Here is a 24,111-nt window from a genome sequence, read left to right on the forward strand (position 1 = left end):
TCTGTACAGTTACTTTCAGAGTAAGTCCTAACTTGATTTAGGTTCTGGTATGATGTTGCTGCTTATAATGATAAAATTGCCACTTGGGTTCACGTAGTAAGTTCTACAGTGATAACAGTGTTTATTATATTGAAGTAAATTCTTAGCTGCTCTCTTCCTAGTTTGTTAGGAGAACATATTGCTAAACTCAGTCAAGAATGGAATTTCTGTGTCTGTGTCAGCAGTTTGTATTTTCAGTTGGCTGTTGTACTTCAGACATATACTTTAAGCACATATTTCTCTAACATGGGTCTTAGCATTATTTCTTTTCATTTGCTCCCATTCAAATAGATTACTGGTTTTTTTTTTTTCCTGAGAACATGTATTCAGAGCCTGTAGTTCAGGAAAGCTATACCAATTGGCATTTTAAAATTTTGTAGCAGATTCTTGAATTTCAAATCCTGATGAATATACCTGTTTGTCCAAATACTGAAGGGTCATAGTCATGTTTTATGACAAATCATAGAACCTGAAATTTTAGAATACCTGCTGTTTCAGTAAACTGTGAATTTCTATAAAGAAAATTGCTTTTGTGTTGTATATTAGTAACAAAGAAAGCAGAAGCCTGCATTGGAAGTAGTTTGTGGCTTTATTTGTAAAGTAATAATTAAGCTTTCTTCTTTTCCAAGTTTTATCAGGACTGGGTCATCATGCTAATTATGTGTAGAGTACCATCTGCTTGTCACTGTATGTCTTAAAGAACTAAAATGTCTAGCATTTTTTGTACTTCAAAATTAGCTTGTGTGAATTTTAGCTTTGAGTATATGGATCTTTTTCTTTTGCCTTTCTTATTACATTATGTTAAAATGGATTACTTTTAACTTCCAGCTGTAAATGCAGTATCTCTGGGAAAGAATGGAGTAGTAGAACTGATGTTTAAGATTATTGGCCCTTTTAGTAAAAGGAACACTAGCCTTATGAAGTAAGTAAGATTTCTTTAATATACTCTATGATAAAACCTTGTATGTTTTTTCAAAACTTACTTGTAAATGGAAAACAATATTGGAGAAATCAAATGCAATTAATATTTGAAGATTAAAGTGAAGTATGATGGGAAGGAGTATCACAAATATGAGAAATTTTATTTTTTCCCAGTAGAGTAACACAAAATACTTGAATGTCTAGTTGCAGTACTGGTACAATAATATACATTATTTTTTATCTCTAATATTCCTGCATGGAAACTGTACAGTGGTTAACCCTAAATCATAACAAGTAGATCAAGACAATCCCATCATTTTTCAGTTTGTTTCTACAGCACTAAGCCTGACAGAGTTCAAGAGCATTAGACAATGCTCTCAGGCACAGGATGTGACTCATGGGAGTGGTGCTGTGCAGGGCCAGGAGTTGGACTTGATGATCCTTCTGTCTCTCTTTCAATACAGCTTATTCTATCACCTGCTTTGTGATTTTAGTGTGTCACTGTCCCTTTTGTTTGATAATGGAATTTTTTGCCATTTTTCTGCAAAGCAAATAGACATCTGGAGCAAGCACATAAAACATAGATTAGGAAGCCCCAGCAATTACTGTCTTGTGGGCTATTATGTTAAAAAATTGAAATTCACTGCGTAGGTGAAAGTGGTGACTTTAGATTCTCACTCAGGTGATGGTTGTAGATTTTGAGCTTTTTTGCTTTGTTGGGTTTTTTAAATTTGGATTGGGTTTTTTGGGTGAACTAAGGGTTAAAAAGTAGCCAAGTGCATGTAACTGAAGATAATCCTTTCTTTATATACCTCCACCTTTTCAAAGTACATACCAGTGGAAAATTAAATTTTTCATCTGATTAGCAAAGTATTAATCTCATATTGTGCATATTCTAATTTTGTTACAAAAAGAAATAGTGTTATGTGATCAAAATCTGGTGTTGGTGATCACAGGAGTAGGGTTCAAAAAACAAGTCCTGTTCCTTTAAGGCTCAGCTAAAATTCTATATACAAACATACTATTTTATGATGTGACTAATCATGATATCCTTGTTTGTGGTCTAACATCAGATGCATCAAATCTATCTTCTCAGAAAGATGAAAAATAAGTATATATGTTTTGTTGTTCCATGGTTGAATTGAGGGAACATTTTTGGGTACAAGAAAAATCTCATGCTGACCGTCTTGTGTTGTAGTACAGATTGATGGGCGTTGCTTCTCAGTATTTTCATATACTGCCTGTGGGTATTGACCTACGCTTTTCCAAAATAATGTCCAATACTTTGTGGAAGCACTTGTTCTGCTGCTAACAAAGACATGAATTTAAGAGTATCACAGCCAGTGCGTGTTGGCCATAAACATTACGTTTTCAGTGTTTTTGCAAAAGCTGGAAGCTTGTATAGCTGTTGCATTGATAGTTTTAAGTTTTGTCATCAGACTTCAAATACATGATCTTGAAGTAATATAAAAGTGAAGTCTGTGCTACAGTGCAACCAGGAAAACATGAAGTTAGACTCTTTATAAGTCTGCAAGCAGTAAATATTTTATATAGTTTTACAGTGTTATAGATTAAGCTTACTGGTTGGTTGCTGTTTTGACTTTTCTTGTTATGTTGACAGGGTTGCTTTAGACACACTTGCTGCATTGCTAAAATCAAGTAAGTGTTTGACTACAAGAAAATGTCTACTTGAGCTATAATGTGTGTGTGTGTATATATGGACACAGTAAAACTAAGCATTAAGTTGATAGCCAAAACAAAAATAAGGCTAGGAAACCTGTAAATAAGTTTCATCTACAGTTTCTGATGCTTTATTTATGTTGTATGTACATGAATGTTTAATACTTGGTTAGTGTTTTGTCAGTTATGCAGCAGAAAGGCTGCACTGCTTCTGCAGAACTGATCTAGGTCCAAGGTGGACAGATATCTTTTTACATTCACTCACCTCAGCCATTCAGTGATAGATACCTGTAGCTTAACTCCTGTATGTGTATACATCTGGAAATATCTGTTGGATGCCTAGGGAGAATACAGGTATTCTTTAGTACCTGCCTGAATAATTAGGACTTGGGTCCCAATAACAAATCTGTCAGTGACACATGAAGTGGAATTAAAGGTAACAAAACCAATGGTGTGTTTCCAGACATGGACTGTCTCAACCAGCAGCAATCAATCCTCACAATGTCATCTCTGCAGATTTTGAACCAGCATTGTAACTAGCAAGGAGTTAAAAACTCATTTTCTCCAAATAGTTGTGTTAAAGTGACAGCATTCGTAGTAGTTTTAGTGGAGTTGAATAAGAATTGAGACGTGATGAGATTTGCAGAAAACCATTTCACACAAATGGTGAGAAATTTCTGTACTGACTATCACAGAGTTTATTAATGTTTATTCAATGTGATACCTTTATCTTACACTTTGTGTATTTATGAATTTTGCAATTTCTCCTTGGGAAGCTAAGAAAAAGATATATTTCCAAATTGTTGTCAGTATTCCATTCTGTAAATTGGCAATTAAACTTTAATATTGAGGAGGAAAATGAGGTGTTCAAAACGTGTGTTTTAAAACAGGAGGTCTTGTTAATTTATTTAGGGATATCTTCTCCTTAGTGGTTGTAACTTGTAACTTCATATACTTTATATGATTAAATATTTTCATAACAACATTAGTCTACTAAATGTATATATTCCAGCTGTCATACTGATTAGCCAGTATTTGGAGTAGAATTATTTTCAGCTTATGAAATTTGAGTGATAGATGTAAAACTATATGGATTGCAAGCAAAAAAAAGTTTGTTTCAGGTCTTATATCTGGACAGTGTGTGTAGATAGTGATAGGTATGCTTGGTAGAAATATTTTTGATTTTTAATTTACTGGGTGGCGGCATCTTACAATTGTCTTTTAAGTGTAATGCATGCCATTCTTCTAGTGAACCATGAAAATTATGTGAAATGTTCCAAGAATGAGTTTTAGGCTACTGGTCTTAATTTTCCAGTCATTTCTGTTTAGGTTGATGTAGAACTCTGCTAAGGGTGGCTAAAATACTACTCAAACTGAAACATTCATTTACTTGGATAAAAAGAATAATTTAAACATTGAAAGTAAAATTTGAAAGTAATATCAAAGTCACTGGGCAATTTTAATTTTCTTTCCTAACTTTTTTTGCAAAGAAACAAATGCCAGGAGAGCAGTAGACAGAGGATATGTGCAGGCCCTTCTAACCATTTATGTTGATTGGCACCGTCACGACAGTCGACACAGATACATGCTGATACGTAAAGGAGTGTTACAGTGCATTAAAAGTATTACAAACATCAAACTGGGAAGAAAAGCATTTATTGATGCCAATGGGATGAAAATTCTTTACAACACTTCACAGGTAAGTTTATCCTGATAGGGTTTCTTTGTTGTTGTTTTTGCCTTTTTGGCTGTGACCTCAAGTTTGTCATATCTCTTTTATGAGATTGATGGTCATTCCTGATTATGGGAATAAGGACTATATTCTGTACCCCACTGAAACATTGAAAGAGTATAGAATTAAATTTGTGTTTGCTGTCATTTTGCTGCGGCCATCTCTGCGAGGGGCGGTAGAACTTAGTTTTAAAAAAGCAGGGGTAAAAATGCCTTTCTGTGGCAAAGTTTGGATTTTTAAAGAAGGTGAATTTGAGTTGGTAGAAGTTTTTCTGTCCTTTGAAGAAGACATGAACCAATTTTTTTGTAAATAATATATTAATGCAGTTTGACTTTCAGTTTGAGAAATACTTTTCTTTATTTTCCTGTTAACAGGAGTGCCTTGCCGTAAGAACTCTTGATCCTCTCGTTAATACATCCAGCCTAATAATGAGAAAATGTTTTCCCAAAAATCGTCTTCCATTACCAACTATTAAAAGTACTTTCCATTTCCAACTCCCAGTTATTCCTGCCAGTGGTCCTGTGGCTCAGCTATACAATTTGCCTCCTGATGGTATGGTGATTTTGTAGTACTTTGTCTTTGAGTATGTCTAATTTGCTTTATGGAAAGTGGAATCAATTGCACTTATTTGTGTTCTCTGCTAAAAGGACTTTGAGACACTTCTCAACGAGCAAAGGGTCTGTGACTATTGGTGTGGAGTACCAATTTCTAATGTTAAGTTTAAAGTGATAGAAATTTTGTCCAGACATATGTGGTTATAAAATAAAAGAGGAAACAAGGACTAAAAGGTGTTCACCAAACTCTGAAGTGTAAAGAACAGGCTGTATTCAAACTTAAATGGTCTTTTCTTTCAACTCATGTAGCATATACATTCTCCATGTGGAATGTGTTGTAGTGTACATCCTGTGTTACAGGAGCTTGTATACCTTCCTTTCTTTTTGTTACTTTGATAAGTTAGAATGTGACGAATTTAGATTAACTTTCGCCATTTGAAGCACTGCCTTTTGTGTGTTATTGTGGTTATTCCTTCAATTGCATAAGAAAGTAGAGCTGCTTTCTTGGACTGTTGCAGTCTCTTGGAAAACATTGTACTGCAAAGCATTTATATGGTTCTTTGTAGAAAATTGATTCATCCCATCGTGAACACCTTTCATTATTTTCAAGTAATTAATACATATTCTAATAAGGTATAGTAAGCAACCCAGTAAGCAACAAATGAAGTTGTTGTCAGAAAGTTAATCTGAAATGAAGGGTCAAAGTCAGCTTATTAATATCTTTTATTCATGATATCTCCTGAAACAAAAAGTAGTCATAGTCTGAAAGTAAGCTATCCTATTGGGTTCATGTGGGTCAGACTCCAGAAGTTCAAAGATTGTTTATGTTTTGTCTTCAAAGTAGAAAATAGATTTAGAGGTGTGTTTCAAAACCCACAGAAATTAAATCTCTGCTTAATACAGTAGATTGTTTAGAAATGTCCTAGTTTACTATAAAGTGAGGTAATGATATGATTTTTAATAGGTTTTTTACCTGTTATAAAAAGAAGCGAAGAGCCTAAAGGAAATAGGATACATAGTGCTTTAAAAGGAAGAAGTTCTGTATTAAAAGGCATGTGGAATGTTGCAGGGTGGGTAGAGGTCTGGGTTTGTTAAAAGTATAATCTTTTATAGTCAGTATTGTAAAAGCAGTACATGTACATTCTGAGTACACTAAAAAAATCAGCATAATTTGTAAACCTCTGAATGAGCCTTTTAAAGACAACCAGCAAATTTTCTGCATGGAAAACACTATGTGAAAACTTAGCTGCCCCAGCACTAGTTTACTAGTTGGTTTTCACATTTTTTTCAAGGAGTGCATGAAAAAGAAAGTAAACCCAGAACATCAAAAATCTCCTTTGAGCATGTATAGTTGGATTAAATGTATAATCTGTCTTTCAAAACCTTTTTGTATTGTAGTGGATGATGTAGTAGATGAAAGTGATGATAACGATGATGCTGAAACAGAATCAGAAATTGAAACTGAAATTGATGATGACAAGGACCAACATTTTAAGGTTGGTAGAGACAAAATTAATGGGCAAAAGTCAGGTATAGCGATTTTTTATTTAAATTGCTTGAATCTGATGAATAAGTGCATTTTAAATGTTAGAAGCAGTTTGAGGAGGTTTTCAGGGCAATTTCTAAAATTAAAAATGCTTCAGAAACTTAAAAATGGTGGGTGCTGCTTAAAAATATCAACCGTTCTTGTTCAGGTTGCTTCAGGATTTTTGTCAAATTTGTCTGCTTGACACTTGATGTATCTGGAGTGCAGATACCACAGACTCCTTTAGCAGTGTTGTCTTCCCAACTTAAACTTCTCTCAGCCTGCTTTTGTCACATAAGCTGGTCCACATGTAGGAGCTGCTCTAACCTTTTCCAGAATTCTGGACTGGGATTGACTGGATGAGTGTTTCAGCAAGGTAGCTGAAGTTCAGCCAGCTGTAGAGGTAGACATCATACATCTAACTGTTGTACCACTTAGGGAAGATATTCTCGTGTTCTCTAGCTGCCATCTGGGACATGGATGAGTATTTGGTCAGAACTGCCTTACTCTGTATTTTTATGTTATGGTAGTTAGGAGTTAATAGAATTGTCAGTCCATGAACTGGAAAAACATATTATATTCAAGGATCTCGTGAGCCCTGATGGAGGGAGTGTCTTCCATAGAAGCAGTATTGCTTTGTCACTGCAATCGGATGAAATCTTCACATTCCAAGTTCTGTACTGGGAATATACAGGAGATTTCATGTAAAATTTGATATCTGTGTATAGTAAGTTTGGATGAAAGCAAGAAAATTGAGATGTTTGCAATATTGCTGTTGAAATGGAGGCTTAGGCATACTAATAATACTGAGCAGTCTAAATCTTCATGGTGAAGGCTGCGGTTCAGCTGCTTTTAAAAGAGTGGTATTTTATCTTTTAAGGCATGGCTGTCAAGAGTAAAGGTGAATGTTTCAGATTAATGTTGTAGAACATCATTATTTTTGGATGCAAGATTAATTTGTTCTGGTGATCTTTCAGAATGATGATATTGAGACTGATATTAATAAACTGAAACCTAGACAGGAACTGGGAAGATCTATAGAAGAACTGAAAATGTATGAGCAATTTTTCCCAGAACTTTCAGAAAACTTTCAGGTAAAGTATATTTTTCCCAGGACATTTCTGGCCATGTCAGGTTGACTCTGGAATATACTTTGATGTTCTTTTTTGGGTGGATAGTTCTTCTAGGCAAGAATCAGGGGTCTGCAGTTCTGGACCTACATATGGGAGTACTTTATCGTAGGTTATTTAGTTAGGTGTTTTGGTTGCTTCAGTCTTACTGAGAAGGGGGAACTTTGAGTAGCCGTAAAGAAAACTGTTTTCTTTCTGATGACTGATTATTGTATACAGCAGAAAGGAAAATAGAGAAGAAGGATGTGAGATTTCTGAGAGTGCTTAATTGTATTAGACATCTCCTCAAATGCTGTACACCTACTTAAAATAAGTAGTTAAAATATCCAGGCAATTGCATTGACTTTATACTTTGTTTTTAATGAGCTACTTGTTATTGCTTTAAAGCCTTTTTGTAAAAGACAAACTTCATTGCTCCTATGCCTTATAACAGCTGTCACCTCTTAATTACATTTAAAACAAGAAAAGACAAGTGTTCCTAATGTACATGAAACTTGAGAACTGTTTACTTTTTTTGTTAATAATTTTTAAATTATTTTTTTCACCTTTGTTTTTTAAGGAATGGGACTTAGTTTCCAAGGAACCAAAGCCTTTTGTACCTGATGCAAATTTGAGTGGACCTATTGTTGTTCCTACAGCCAGTGAGGAGCACTCTGCTGTAGCAAACCCATCAACAAAAGGAGTTGCTTTAAAGGAGTGCAGTCCTTTATTGACAGAGGAATGCAATAGAAGGCCAGTGTTTCTGGAACTACCAAAGAAAGATAGCGCGAAAGGCGGTAGTTTACATCAGCAAAATGATCAAAGAAACATGCTTCCATCATCCCAGTGTCTAAGCCAAGAAATTGTGAAAGGCTTGGACAGAATCAGTCTCCAGAACAGTGCAAAAAATGATCAATATTCTGGTACAGGGTGTGTAATAGAGAAGGAAAACAAAGCTGGCATTACCACACTTGCTTCTAGTAAACCTTGTGAGCACGTTTCACCCTGTGGAGGTAGTCTCTTTGAAGGATCATCTGTCCAGCTGGGAAAACTCTGCTGCACTGGAGTGGATTCAGAGGAGGAGGAGGATTCCAGATCTAGTTCATCAGGAGAACATGCCACGCTTCAAGTTTCTGATGTATCACCAGTTCATGACTGTGATCTTTATCTTGAAATGGTGAAGAACACAAAATCTATTCCGGAATACTCAGAAGTGGCCTATCCAGATTATTTTGGACATATTCCACCCCCATTTAAGGAACCTATTCTGGAACGGCGATATGGAGTGCAGAGGTGAGTTACTAGAGTTACCAAACACTTAGAAACAGTGTTTAGGATGAGATTAACCGGATGATCTCCAGAGGTCCCACCCAGCCCTAGCTATGGCCGTGATTAACAATCAATGTTGCACTGTTTACTTGGGCATCTAAAATTGTTTCCAGTGAAAAGCAGTTTGAAGGTAGGTGAGTATGCATTGATCAGCGCAGAGCCATAAAGAGGAACACAGTCTGGTTCTGTAATTGCTAATTCTGGAATTCAATTTCTAAATATGAAATTCAGTTTATATTTTCCCTTTCTGGCTTCCCCTCATTTCCCATGTGAATCTTGCAGTTTGCAAAATAACAAGCCAACCTAAAAAACCCACCAGAACCAAACTAAAAAATCCTCACCTGAGTGCTCCTTTCAGGTCTTAGCAAAGATAAGGCAGTTAATAACTAAAAAGATTCTTCACCTCTTTTCTCTGCTGAACTAAAAATCTGTCTTTCAGGTAAACATAGTGGAAATAGTTAAAAAATTAATACATTAAAGTTTTTTGCTTTAGTGTTCATAGTATAAGGGAATTTAGACTTAACAAATGCAGAAGATCCACTTTGAGTTAGGTCCTGCAGAATGACATACAACAAAAACATATCAACACACCCTTTTATTTCTTCACTGAGAGATAATAGAAGATGATGAAGAGTGATGATATTTTTCAGAATGATTTGCAAAAGTGCTATGAAAAGCTAGGTAATATTACATAGTGAGTTACTGTAAAGACATGTGAGTACGCTAGCAGAACATGTAGAGCTATGAGACCTTGCCACTTGCCTAAAAAATTATGGGACTGAGTGCCTTCACCTTTATACTCATAACTATAACCAACTTAATGAGTTTCTTTGTATTTATATTTAGATATTAAAATGATTAAGAGATTAAGTGTCTTTAGCTGGTTGAATGAAAATCCTTCAGCTGTTTTACACAAGTAACAAAAAAGTGATCTTTGTAGTGAAATGACAAGTTCTGGAACACTAATGGCAAAATGAACATATTATTCAGTGTTGAAGGAGGAGAATCTTCCCTAGCAGATTATTTATTGGCTAGATTCAGCTGATTTAGAAGGGAGATAGTCTTGAGTCAGGAATCACCTAAGTACTGCATTTAAGCAAATCTTGCAAATCCTTATGTATGTTTTTGTAGTAATTAATAATTCTGAATTTCCCTGAATAAAAAATTGAGTGAAGTCAGATACAATTTGTCTCATTGTTAGATATATAACACTGGAAAAATAAACCTTGTACGATTGTACACAAGGGTGATTTCTAGATCATGAAGATAATTTTAAGGTATATTTTGACTTGAAATGTTCTATTTTTGTTGTATTTTTTATGTTGAAAGTAACTTTTTGAGTTCTTGTGGGAACAAGAATGAAATACCAGGTAATATGGCTAAATTTGAATCAAAAATCATGCAACACTTTTTTAAGGAAAACTGTTTTAAGAATTCCATTTTCTACAAACAACTCAATCTTGTTACTGCAACATAAAAATCTTCTGATAACTTGTTTAAAAAGGGCATAATCTTTTCATGCTTTCATAGTTTATAGCAGATTGTAAAAATTGTTTGGTAAGGGATATGGAAAAGCTTTTAAGTCTTACAAAGCTGTGTCCTAACTCTTGATAGTCAGTGTGATTTATGTTCTGTGTCCTGTAAGCACTTAGTCACTGCTCATTGGGTATGTCTTACTTAGAAAATAAATAGTTGTTTTAAAGTATCCAAGTAATTTGAGAAAATGTTGTGTGGGGTCTAAGGTGTGACCTAATGGATTTTCTTCTTATTTTTATTAGAACAATGTAAGATTTAGGGCTTTTTTTTACTATTGTAATGTGCCAGGAGATTAAATGTTTTTGAATTTGTGCTTTGGAGTGCTTTTTCTTTCTCTTTTAAATTTAGTAGCATGTAATTATCACCAAATGTCTCACCAATGTATTACTGTTAGGATAAATTCTATTGATTATAGTTGAAGTGTTTTATACTACTCTGTCTTTTTAGGAAGAAAATTATTATATAGTAAAATACCCTACAAATTTGGGCATTTCTGTTCCTTAAAAGTATAGTTGGGTTGGGGTTTTTTTCCATACATTTTAGTGTTTTCTAATCAGCAGGATCCTCAAAGGAGTAGTCTCTAAGCACAGGGCTCACATCAACAGTGTTGGTTCTAGATTTCTTTTTCCTTGAATTTTCTTTAAATAGTTTATCTTCATTTTTTGGAACGTGAAAATGTCTGCTACTACTTCTCATTCTCATGAGCATCTTGAATACATTCTCATGAGCATCTTCTTTGCTTTCATCTACACTGGTAATTATAATGGTATTTAAATGATGTTATTATTTATAAAATACTTACAATGGATTTTCATTGATGGATTTTGTCTTGGCAAAACTCCTGTGATTTTAGGAGGTGTTAGGGCATTTTAGAGCTGAGGCATGCCAAGATCAAATGAGTTTTCTAAGATCAAGTGTAAGGTCAAAAATCTGTGAATCTGTCCTGAGCTGAACCTATTCAGGTGGATTCTGGTGAGTCAGCCTTGTCACAGTATTGTCAGATGAACTTGAACTTGTGACTTCTTTTCTTTTTCAGTTAATTTCAATTTAATACAATGTGCTAGAGTTGTGCATTTACCTTCTGTTTCTCATTTGTTAAGAGAATTTATTTTAATTCAATTGAGAATTTCCAGCCTGAATGTACTTTACCATTCTGTTTCTGTATTCTTCATTGTTAATCTACCTCCTTTTCTTCTTATTGCAGGTGCTGTGCAAGCTTTTCCACACAGCTCTGCCACTATTTTTCATGCTTGAACTGCAGCACATTCTTACTTTTCCAAGCCAGGACCTAGATACTGCCAATCATGCAATGGTTTTATGATCTGGATAAGCACACACCTCATATTTGGCTGGCATCACCAAATTCTTTCTTGTTTGTTACGTAGTCGATAAATGAACTTAGATCTCTAGAGGTGAAAAGCTAGTTCACTAACACACTCACTGTACAAGCTACTCCCTAAAACTCTTTAATTTTGGTTATACTAAGATTCATTTAAGTTACTAATGTTATCAAGTGTTGTCATGTGGTAAAAGCATTAACATAAGTAATGTTAGAGTAATTTCTGCTTCTATTATAAAGTATGAAACTGCAATTTTTCCTTCAGATAAAACCTAGTGAGTTGTGTGAATGAAAACTCGGGTCCCTCAGATACAAATACTGGATTCAAGCAGCTCTGAATGCAGGTGTTTAAACTTTAGTACACCTTGACTATGCGCGTATAAGTGGCAGTGAAGCTGAGGTCTGTCTGAACTGTACCCTGTCTTCATGTCAATTCCATTAGTTTTCCTGTATGAGGCAATTCCTCTTTTGTGATTGGAAACGGTAAATGACAATTTAAGTGAGAACTCTGCTTTTCTTTTTTAGGACAAAAATCTGTCAAGATATTGAAAGGCTGATTCATCAAAATGACATTATAGATAAAGTTGTGTATGACCTCGATAATTCGAGGTAAGTTTCTACCTTTCTGTAAACAATATTCAAGTAATACTCTAATACTCCAGTTCTACTTTCTCTGTGATGTGACTCATAATATTTACAGCAGATTTTGTACAAAGTTTGATCTGACATAACAGTGCTTTTGCTATCTGGGCTGTATTTGGAGGAAGGATCAAAATAGTTTCTGAATTGACAAGTGAGGACTAAAATAAAGCTATTTGGTTTAGCTAAGTTTGTTTTATTCATTTTGGTCCTTTTTCTACTCATAGCTTTTCTGTACCAGAGGAGGCAGATGTTCTGAAGTTTAATTCCAAGTTTGAATCTGGAAACCTGCGCAAAGTTATTCAGATCAGAAAGTAAGGTCTTTCAACTCTACTTTTCATGGTTTAGACCTTTTATTTCTGCTTTTTATGGTCATTGATCTTTTTTGCTAATTTTCAGAAATGAATATGATCTAATTCTGAACTCAGATATAAACAGCAATCATTATCATCAGTGGTTCTACTTTGAAGTCAGTGGAATGAAAACTGGCATTGGTTACCGGTTTAACATCATCAACTGTGAAAAGTCAAACAGTCAGTTCAACTATGGTAAGATATGTTTCCCATTCTTTGAGAAGAAATATCTAAAAAAAATACCTGTGGCTGAGTTACCTCTGCTGTTTCCTTCCCTCCTCCTCAGGATTAGCAGTATTCATGTTGTTAGTTTAAATTCTTTATTTTAATAGTATTGCTAGAAAATGTTTTGATAGCTGTGGTTAAAAAGAAGAAATGCATCTTAAACCAAGGGCTGTCAGTTTTTTAAATAAAGTTTTGTTGTAAGTGAGGCAGAAGCAGAAGAAATTTACTGGGAGCTGCAACTACAATTGTCTTAGGACCATTGTGCAGGGGAGGTCAGCAACAAAGCCTGTTGATTCACTCACATCAGTAAGAACAGTTGTCATCCTTAATCCATTTCTGCATAGGGGTAGATGGTGAACGTAAGTGGAATTTCCAAAACTTGTCTTATTGATGGTAAGGAAAAGTAAATCTGCTTTGAAATACTGGGTTCTTAAATGAACATCACTGTCTCTATTAAGTAGTATTTGCAGTGTGTGCCTCATTCAAACGTTTACAAATGGCTGAAAACACCTTTCTTCCTCTTGTCTGGGAGTGTGTATGTCACTCAGCTTAAAACTGTTTTTTCCTGATATATATTCTGAAATTTGTCCTTTAAGAAGGAAGAAATTCCTCCTCCCACCTCGAGCTTCAAAATTATGTTACCAAATAATACTGTATTCTCCTTTGTTATACACTTTCCTCCACACTGATAAAGTCTCAGAACACTAGGTAGTTTGACCAGTAATAAGATGGTATTACGTTACTTACTAATCCTTATCAGTCAGGTTAGTTTTTTTTTATGTTGTGCATACTTAATAATTTCTTTTGATTTTTTAATACACTGATTGAATCAGTCAGTATGGTTGGCTAATAATTAGATTATCAATAAATTATACTCAACTAGTATGTATTTTTTCTCCTCTAACTTCATATTAAGTATTCAATGTAAGTATACTATCAAAAAATAGACTTTAAAGAGTTACTTGTTAAAAAAATTGTCCTGAAATATCAGTTATTTTTCAGTTATTTACATGAATAATTGATAGCATCAATTTTTTGTGTACTTTGTGATGCCTTTTCATAGTGTGAGTTGGATGGAGTGAAACTGAACACTGCTTGTAATCTACCTTTCATGCAAACCTCAGCTTTCATTTAAACATTCAGTTTTGGTCTTCCACAAGTCTTGCTCTTTTCTTTAGTTGTTATTTTCTGAAGATCAGCAATATTTTGTCATCTGGTTTAAAAAGCACACAGTACAATACCCAGATATTAATGAAAATACACTTATATAGTGAGTGAATAAGTAATTTGTGGACTTGTGTGTAAGTGGTGATGTTAATAAGTTTCTGCTAATAAGTTTCTGTTTAATGGTAAGGATTAAAGTGAGATGCATTTCTTCTTTCAGGTATGCAGCCCCTCATGTATTCTGTTCAGGAAGCACTGCGTTGTCGACCGTGTTGGACTCGTGTTGGGACAGATATTTGTTACTACAAGTAAGTACACACACAGACCAAACATACAGCAAATCTTCCACTGAAGATTAACATGAGGTACAGTTTTTGAGCAGAAGTTCTTTTTTCTGCATTTAATAGTTCTGTTACTCTGTTGTGAAAAGGGGTTTTTTTCTGAGTCACTACAGAGAGTAATATGTGTGATAGAAATATACAAGGTCTCATTTTGTAAGCACACCACTTATATTTAAGCTGTTAATATTTTATACTTTTCTTAGAAATTGGACACTGTTTCTGGGAAGCTTTTAAGGGAATGTATAGATGTATGCTTACTTGAAATTTTATAAGTAACTTCCAGTAATGCTGGTCTCATAGTCCTTGTGATGAGCCTTCTGTAATCTGTGGTGGAATTATTGTAGAGGAGTTCTAAAACCCAGGATCAGATGGTGCAGCATATCAATATGTAATCCTTCTTGGTTGGTAGCTCTTTGCTTGCTTACTTTTTCTGATTTTTGTGTTTTATTTTGTTGCTTGTTTTTGTTTGCTCACCTTTTATCAATGTAAATGAATGTGTGTATCACTGTTAAAAGATACTGTTTAAAGTATCTTTAAAGCTGGTGGGAACCTGTATTTAACCTGTATGTGCATAGGAGAGAAATACAGTCACTGAAAGTCCTTCTGTCTCTTAGAATGTGTGTTCAGAAGAATAAATAGTATGAAAAATAATTACTCTAATGTGTGTATTACCTTCATTTTTTGATTTAGGAATCACTTTTCAAGAAGTTCAATTGCTGCTGGAGGCCAGAAAGGAAAATCCTATTACACAATTACATTCACTGTGACTTTTCAACACAAAGAAGATGTGTGCTACTTTGCTTACCATTATCCATATACATACTCAACTTTAAAGGTGAGAAGCTGTATCTATTACATAAATGAATACTTATAATATTAGTGTAATATATTGCATTAGTGACTGAATTAATTTAGTTTCTTTTTTTTTGAAGTTCAAAATGCTCCTTTCAAGGGAGAATTTTCATAATATTAGTATTTAGATTGACAAAATGTATAGGTTGTTCTAATGAACAGTCCCAGGAAAAATAAAATTGATGCTTACAGGCTTAGTGGGTTTCCTGGGTATCAAAAGATGATTATGTGACTGGAGCATCTCTCTTATGAAGCAAGACCTTGAGCAGAGATGACTGAGAGGGAACCTCTGGAAGTATCTGAAGCGGGGTTGTCAAGAGGATGGAGCCAGGCTCTCCTTGGTGGTGCTAAGGACTGGGACCAGAGGGAACTGGCGCACACTGATGCACAGGAAGTTCCACCTGAACATGGGAAGGAATTTCACTACTGTGCAGGTGACCAAGCCCTGGAACAGATTGCAAGGAGAGTTTGGGGAATCTCCATCCCTGGGGAATTCAAGGGATTGTCTGGACACAATCCTGTGCAATGTGCTATAAGATGGCCTTGGCCCTGCTTAAAACAGGGAGGTTGGACCAGATGGCCCACTCTGATCCCTTTCAACCTTATGCTTTCTTTGATTCAGTAATAATTGACTGGAAACCATGCTAATTTGATGGAATACTTGTGTTAAATGACTTATATCCTGTTGTTCTACGTATACTTTTTGATAACTAAAGCTGCTGTAACTAAGATAATTAGAGATCTTTTTAGATGTATGAATTGCCTAAATAAGTCTTCTGAGCCTTTTAATGCTAAGCAAAATTCATTTGGCTAGAATGTCTCTTGTTTTCCTCTGTTACAGCAATAAAAGCAAAGCAGAGGATTCAGTGGGCAGTCTTTAAATGCAGCTTTAAATGCAGCTTTTCACTTTTCACTTTTAAACTATGCCAGCTTTTGAAAGAGGTACCTGTTAAGAGCTGTCATAAGCAACTGCTGCTTCCAGCAGCTCCTGGTCCTGGAGGTTCCTCCTGCCCAACTGGTGGAGGCCAGCCAAGGTACCTGGGGTCTCTGTCCCAGGCTGATGGACATGGCTCCTGCTTTCCTGTTTGCTTATATATTCACTAGCAAGTCTGAGTATGTATCCCAGGGAGAGAAAGAGACTTATGCACACATACTTGTGCATGCCTACTCCTGCTGGGCAGGGCTGGCTGCACGGACTGGCACAGACAAGACACACCCCTGTGGAACACTACAGTGATTTGCACAGCAGGTACAGACACCCCATCCTCCTCTGCAGTTGGTGTGGATTGCTGTTCACTAGAAAAAGTACAAGCTGGCCTGCTCTGTAGAATTAGAAATATGTTTGTGGAGCACTGGCATGGCCCGTCTGTGCCATAGCTCTGCCTCAGTCCCAGGTCTCTCTTACCTGCTGTGCAGGCCTCCAGTTTGCAGACTAGTCCAGCCTGATGCTCACTAGCAAACAGATGCTTGCACTTGCAGACTCATCTCAGAGACATTCTGCACTTGTGTCCCTGCCCAGATGCCAGCGTGGACTGTCTGCCTGCTAGATGCCCCTCCCTTGACTGGGGCCCATACTCTCTGGGTAGTTTACCTTGAAGTTTACTAGCAAGTTTCTCATGTGCCGCCACATATGCTGGCTACAGGGAAAATGTGTATGCTTCCCCCCCACCCAATCCCTAACAGCTGTTACCAGGCGCATGGTCGTGTAACCCATTTTCCTGCTTCAGGTGTTGTCACTGAGAAACTCAACACTAATTGTCCCATCAGATGTGTTTTGATGGACACACTGTCCTTGCCTCAGTGGTTGGATACCAACACCTTTACCCATTGCAGTTACTGGCAGTGAGACATCCCCTTGCTTCTTTGCTGACACCACTGAGTGAAGAGTGCTTACAGCTCCAGCTGCTGGAGTCTGCTTTGATTCCAGCAGTAGCTGGGACCTGGGACACATAGCCTGTGGTACCCACAGAGATGCTCCCAAGAGGTTGGCTTCTCCAGCTTCTGCTGCTGAGACCCTTGTGCATTCCAGCTGTTGACCCCAAATTGACTTACACCTGTCCTTTTAGTTGCACTAGTCCACATAGTGCTTGGATGCACAGGGTAGAGAGTAAGGCTGCGCAGAGATGGCTAAGGGCGCACTGTAGGAATCAGGTGCTTGAGTTTTGTATGGTACCACACCCCCCTCTTGAATGCCCCAAATTACCCCATTCTGCTTGTTTATCAGGCGACTCTCTCCAACTCATTGTCTGTAGGTTCTTAATGACCTGTTCAAAGAGAGACTGGTGACTTTGGTCTTTGCTATGGTTTCCATTACATCTCAGCTCTCTGTTCGCATGTATTGATTCTTCCTTTACTTACTACCTCTTTTTGCAGCAAAAAGGTCCCTGATCAGATAACCTTAATGAAGCAGAGGTTCTTACCTTCCATATACCTTTATATTACCATCTGTGTACAATAATTTACCCTCTTTTCCTTCCTCTTTCTCAAAGCAGTTGGAAAACCAGACTCTGTAAAGAGAAGTATTCAATCAATCAGAGATGTAGAAAATGGTATTTCATGGTCAAAATTATCCTGGAAACTTGTATATTGTTTAGAACATCTAAAAGAAAGATCTGTTAAATAGTACCTTTGAAATATGCTGTCATATGTGACTGCAAAGAATTTGAAGTATTTTTTCATTATTTTTGGTATGAAGATGCATCTTAGGAAGCTGGAATCTATGCACAACCCTCAACAGATATATTTTCGTCATGATGTTCTCTGTAAGACCCTGGCTGGCAACAGCTGTCCATTAGTCACTATTACAGCCATGCCAGAGTCCAATTACTATGAACATATCTATCAGTTCAGTAAGTATAACTCTTCTTTCTTATCAACTGAAAATAATGTAAAACTAGGTATTTGTAGAAAAAAAATTAGTCTTAACTACTATGCAGTGTAAAAATAGCAATGTAAAATAAGGTTAATAAATTTCGTGAAGCTGAGAGGCATCAGAATTCAGGATTTGTTTTGTATTTAATAATACTTAATTGTGGTAGTGAAATAAAGATATAAATATCTGTAAGAGTAAGAGTATATATAGTGTATATATATGTAAGAGTATATATTAATGTATTTTAAATTTTTGCTGCTAGGTTTGTACATTCCATTTTGCAGACAGCACTTCTTGGAAAACAATACTGGACAAGTAACTTTTTTCTTAAAATGATGAGGTTTTTAGGTTATCAAGAAAGTCTTTCATAAAGCTAATATCTAGCTATTGTGATTTGAATTGAGCTTTTGCCATTTCCTGATTTGTTTGTCCACCTCAGTATTTTTCTTGGCTATTGGGAAAAAAGTAATGAAAGTTGAATCATAACTGCCACCTCAAATTGGTTGTGTAATTGTCGGATCAAATTTAAAGCTCCATTGCGATAGTTTTGTAATTAGCAGTCCTTTCAAAAATGTTGTGGCAAGCTCTATCAATAATACCCATACTCAGTAACACTCAACTTACAAATGTTTTTTGTGTTGTTATAAATGCAGCGGGCTATTGGCTCTTTTTCTAATCAACGAACTGTTTACTTAGCTTAAATCATATTTTGCAATTTCTGTGGATATCTCTTTTAGGGAATCGTCCTTATATATTCCTATCTGCTCGTGTGCATCCTGGAGAGACTAATGCAAGCTGGGTTATGAAGGGAACACTGGAATACCTTATGAGCAATAGTCCAAATGCGCAGTCTTTACGGGAATCTTATATTTTTAAAATTATTCCCATGCTCAATCCAGATGGTGTCATCAATGGAAAGTAAGCATATATTTAATCACAAATATTTAACCTGTACTCTAATTCTTTACATCAATATTTAAAAAGAAATAATCTAAACTGATCCTGCAAAAGTGCAAATGCAATATGTAATGTGATAAAAAAGCAACACTTGCAATATTGCTAGGATTTTTGGCTTCTTAAAAGGCAGTTACATTCCTTGACAAATTTCAGTTTTACAAAAATATTTCCAGTTGTTCATGGATGATAATCATTCCTATGCAATTTGACATGAAATTTTAATTGTCTCTCTGTCTTGGATTTCTCTAGGAGTTTTGTGAGATCAGACCTGCATTTAGAAAAAGCTAAACAAGTTCATGGTGTGCATAAAAAAAGGAAGTGCCTTATATTTAAGGAAGTCTTTTACATAATTTTTTTAAAAGCTGGGAAGTTAATAGGTGTACAAGAGAGAGGGTAATAGAGTATCCTGGTTTGATTGAAGTTATTAATAGTAGTTATTTCAACACTTTTCTCAATAAATATAAGGGGTATTTCAGAACTTGTTGAAACTGCTATGAGTAAACATTGAGCAGTTTACATTTACTTGGTTGCAGGAAATTTTGCAATGGTGAAATTACAGTTTCCATTCATCTACTATAGGTACTATTTTAAAAGGTTTTGTGAACAAAATAATAAAAGTATAACTAGTAATAGATTTCAGTAGAACCTTGTCTTTATATATGTGAAAGAATGTATATATTAGAATACTTGTAATTAAATAATTCAGGATACAGGGACAATTAAGAAGGCTGCCCCACCAGATACAGTCTAAAGGCAAATGTAGTGAAGATGACTGCATGATCATGAAATCCTGCAAGTTTAAAAGTTCTTGCTGATAGCTGACTGAATACAGAGATGATCTTTTTGTTTCCTGGGTTGTTTCAGTTTTTTTTTGTCCTTGTTTTTCTCACAGCTCTTTATCTCCTAACAACTTCACATTTCAAGTATTAGATTTCTAGTTGACATGAGTCTTTAAATTACTGAAGACACCAAATTGTAAAGATACCATATGTATGAAATTACTGATTTTGAACTAGAATTTGGGTAGAATTGTAAGCCTTCAGTTTTAACAGCAAATAAGTAATATTACATTTGGCTTCACCTAAGAGGCTACTTCTAATTTATTTTTAGAGTTTCTGTAACATAGCTTAAAGCACCACAAACATTTCTATTATTTGGCATGTTAGAAAATTGAAGTTTATTTCTTGCCAGACTCCTTCCAAAGAAGCAGTGTTGATGAGGAAAACTTGAGGTGGGGGGGAGGCTTATTTAAAAGTATGATAATACGGACTACATCATGCGTTTTTCCACCCCCCCACAATAGCCACCGTTGCTCTTTAAGTGGAGAAGATTTAAACAGACAGTGGCAAAATCCAAATCCAGATCTGCATCCCACTATTTACCATGCTAAAGGGTTACTGCAATATCTGGCTGCTATAAAACGTTTGCCTTTGGTAAGTATGTGTGTGTAAGCAATTCTGAATTTTTTTAACTTTGTCTATGTAGCTAGTCTATAAATTAAACATTTTGAAATGGTTTTGTAAACCATGTCACACTTAAATTTGACTTGGAGAACTGGTCTTCTGCAAACCTGTAGAGGTAAATCTGTTACATTGGCTAGGGTAGAAGGTTAACCCTTCCTTAGATGAATCACACACTTTTTGTCTTAATGAGAGTTAATTATACAAGGGATTGTGTTGCTTAATTCTTTGGAACGTTCAACAGTACTAATAAAAAAATTGTCTTTCTGTTACTTTCTTAAAATTTTGATTCCATATGCCTTGAGTTTATTTTGCCAAATTATTTATTATAGGTCTACTGTGATTATCATGGTCATTCTCGTAAAAAGAATGTATTTATGTATGGCTGCAGCATCAAAGAGACAATGTGGCATACAAGTGTTAATGCTGCCTCTTGTGACCTGATGGAAGACCCTGCTTACAGGGTGAGTTTGGCCTTTTTTGTACCTTTTATTTGGCATGGGTTTGGAACATCCTTTTCAAATAGTATCCTGATCCTATCCTGTGCAAATAATGACTCTGTAGCATAAGCAGACTTATTTAAAATCACCTCTGTTTAGTTTGTGAGTGTACTTCAAAGTACACTTCATGAAGCTTTAAACATTATACATAGTGCTTTATTTTTTTCTGTTTCTTTACACCAATATTTACTTTTTTTTGTGTTTAATATTACTTTTGTAGAAAATAGATGGAAAATTTGCTTCTGTGCATTTATAATTGCTAGCTTGAAAAACAAGTCATTGAGGCATGGCAAACAATATTCTAGCAACAAGGCAAAAAAACTGGATTGTTCTGAGAGATACTTATTTTTGTATATGGAAATATGCAAGATACCTTTTTATTTATTCCTTTATATATAGATGTGTAGTTAAGACATGTGCCCCGAATTAGGTATATATAATAAACTTGCACAAACACATCCTCCTCATTGTATAAGCTTTCAAAAAGGCAAAAAATTTAGAGAATTATGTGGTTCTTGGAGTGTTATCTATTTCTTCTGTGTGTCTCCCTCCATTGCTGCCTCATGGGAACTGCAGACCTGTGTTACCTATAGGTGTGCAGGCTCTGGTTTTTTTAAAGATATAGAGTTAAACTTTAAAAGCATGTGAATGCATGTTGAAACACTTGTTATGCATCCTTGAGTATAGATACTTTCTGGTTATTTTTTTCTCTTTAAATCTCCCTCACTAAAAAAAAAAAAAAAAAAAAAACAAAAAAAACCAAAACCTATGGCTTCTTGATTTTCTTGTGTGATTTCCTGGATATTGAGCCAGATGCAAATCATGTCTGGTACTCTGACACATGTATGTGGGGTTTTGTCACTTCAGTGTGCACTATGTAGTGCACAAAAGACATTAGTCAATAAGGGCTGTTGGAAAAAGCATTTCATTTTCAAAAAGGTGGACGAAAATATTTGGGAAAGCCTGCACTAATGGGTTATGTATTACTACTGAAATAATAAATTTGAAGCAGTCATGTGTTTCATCTTAACTGACACAAATAAAAACTGGAAAGAACAGTCATTTAGCAATAGTCAAATATGTATATTTGTGTGACCTTTTCACTGAAACTGTCATGTAAACAAAACTGAACTTTGATTCACATGCTTGAAGTGGAATATGCACCTAGTGCTTTGCTAATACAAATGAATTTTATGTGTTAACAAAATATTGCTTTTTTTAGGTCTGTAAATGGGATTTCTGAAACAATCTGTAGTTGAATTAAATACTTACATGGAGTATGTGTACACTTAATTTGAGCAAACTTAGCTTGGTGAGTTAGGAGGGATGGTGATTAGCTGGAGAATTCTGTATTTAATGTATCCTGATCCTTATCCACATGACTAACAATTTTAGTGACTGAACCTGAAAAAAGGGATTTTAAAAACTAGGAAAAGGCCTGAAGACACTATTACTTGAACACACTGAGTTTTGAAAACTCAAGATGGAGAATTGTTTCTTTCTTATTTTTTTAATGCAAACTGCACCAAATTTTCTGGTAAAGGTTTGTGATTACATGGTCCCTTTTCACCTCCATCCATATGGGAAATAAAAGAATGACTGTTTTTTTTCAAATTGCTGTCCTGCAGGCACTCCCCAAGATCTTGAGTCACACTGCCCCTGCATTCTGCATGGGTAGCTGCAGCTTTGTAGTGGAAAAGTCCAAGGAATCTACAGCACGAGTTGTTGTCTGGAGAGAGATAGGAGTACAAAGGAGCTACACAATGGAAAGCACATTATGTGGATGTGACCAGGGCAAGTATAAAGTAAGAGGATACATCAGATAATATTTCTTACTTTTTAATTTCTTCCCTTTGCATTGGTATCTTCTTCTGTAACCCTGCTTGCTCAATTCTTGCTTGCTTTAGGCTTTTGAAACCTTTCAAGGTCTGAGTAGGCTAATGTTAGGATGAAATGATACAATTTTCAGCTTTGTAGGTTGCATAGCAATTATGCTTATGGCTGTTTTAACAAGATTAATATTAATCATTGCTTGTAGCACATGTGTATGCATGCAGTTAAAAAAAACCCGAACTATTCTGCCCAACAGATTATTAGGATTGGGTTGTAGTATATGCCAATACTATAATAAAATTTCCTTTACATACGGCAATTTCAGACTTCACCAAGGCAGATCATGGTTCTTCAACAGATATTTAGCGGCGTCCCTTACAGAATTTTCCTATTATAGCTGGGGAAAATTCTGTAAGAATTTTCTGTAAGAAAATTCTGTAAGAATTTCCTATTATAGCTGGGGAAACAGGCTTACAAATTAAAACACTTTCATACAGGCTTACTAGCACTACAAATTACACATCATCTCTGAACTCACATAGCTGTGTGGCTTCTTGATGTAAAATTTATTTTAATTTTCTCTCCTTGAGAAGTGTTAACAGGGCTGCATACCTGAAAAAAAAAGGTGACTGACTCTGTTGGTAGTGTCTCACTACAAGACACCATGCATGGAAGGAGTGGATTGCCTCTGTTTGAAAGTTGAGTTTAGGCATCCTAATCAAGAAAATGACCACAAGCCTCAAATAAGGTGCTTGACAGAAAGAGGGTCAGAAGGCTGAGTGGGACAGAAACAAAAAAAAAAGGAGTTGAACAAGATATATTTAGTATGTTAATATATGCTCCAACATCTGTGCTTATATCCCTATAGAGTAGGAAGGCAGATGTTTTGTGGAGAATTTCAGTAGGCCTGTAAGCACTACATTTTGTCAATTAACAACAGATGCATTCCTGCTGTTGTCAGAATATTCCTCAGATGATAAAGCTCATTATGGAGCTTTAAAAAAAGATAGCTCATCCAATTTGCTTATTTTTAAATTTTGAAAGTATTCTTAGACATGGACCCGCACAGCTTTAGCAGTGTTGCTGCAGGAAGTACTTCAGAAAAGTGAATTGAAGATGCTTTGTGGACAAACTTTCAAGATGCTTGAACC

The 24,111-nt window shown here is 35.5% G+C and overlaps 1 protein-coding gene across 3 annotated transcripts in view; it reads left to right on the top strand.

The window, feature by feature from the left end:
- Positions 1 to 24,111, top strand: part of AGTPBP1 (ATP/GTP binding carboxypeptidase 1) — a 52,780-nt gene that overhangs the window by 10,304 nt on the left and 18,365 nt on the right. For all 3 annotated transcript variants that reach the window (XM_059492536.1, XM_059492534.1, XM_059492535.1), the window contains exons 7-23: positions 868 to 961; positions 2,582 to 2,619; positions 4,131 to 4,339; positions 4,747 to 4,924; positions 6,325 to 6,422; positions 7,429 to 7,545; positions 8,141 to 8,853; positions 12,290 to 12,373; positions 12,631 to 12,717; positions 12,803 to 12,951; positions 14,366 to 14,453; positions 15,177 to 15,321; positions 18,034 to 18,187; positions 18,948 to 19,128; positions 20,471 to 20,600; positions 20,960 to 21,091; positions 22,756 to 22,932. In XM_059492536.1, the coding sequence (XP_059348519.1) occupies positions 868 to 961; positions 2,582 to 2,619; positions 4,131 to 4,339; positions 4,747 to 4,924; positions 6,325 to 6,422; positions 7,429 to 7,545; positions 8,141 to 8,853; positions 12,290 to 12,373; positions 12,631 to 12,717; positions 12,803 to 12,951; positions 14,366 to 14,453; positions 15,177 to 15,321; positions 18,034 to 18,187; positions 18,948 to 19,128; positions 20,471 to 20,600; positions 20,960 to 21,091; positions 22,756 to 22,932 (2,774 nt within the window). The remainder of the gene's footprint in view (positions 1 to 867; positions 962 to 2,581; positions 2,620 to 4,130; positions 4,340 to 4,746; positions 4,925 to 6,324; positions 6,423 to 7,428; positions 7,546 to 8,140; positions 8,854 to 12,289; positions 12,374 to 12,630; positions 12,718 to 12,802; positions 12,952 to 14,365; positions 14,454 to 15,176; positions 15,322 to 18,033; positions 18,188 to 18,947; positions 19,129 to 20,470; positions 20,601 to 20,959; positions 21,092 to 22,755; positions 22,933 to 24,111) is intronic.

The sequence above is a fragment of the Ammospiza nelsoni genome, chromosome Z (genome assembly GCF_027579445.1).
Source record: "Ammospiza nelsoni isolate bAmmNel1 chromosome Z, bAmmNel1.pri, whole genome shotgun sequence".
Lineage (NCBI taxonomy): Eukaryota > Metazoa > Chordata > Aves > Passeriformes > Passerellidae > Ammospiza > Ammospiza nelsoni.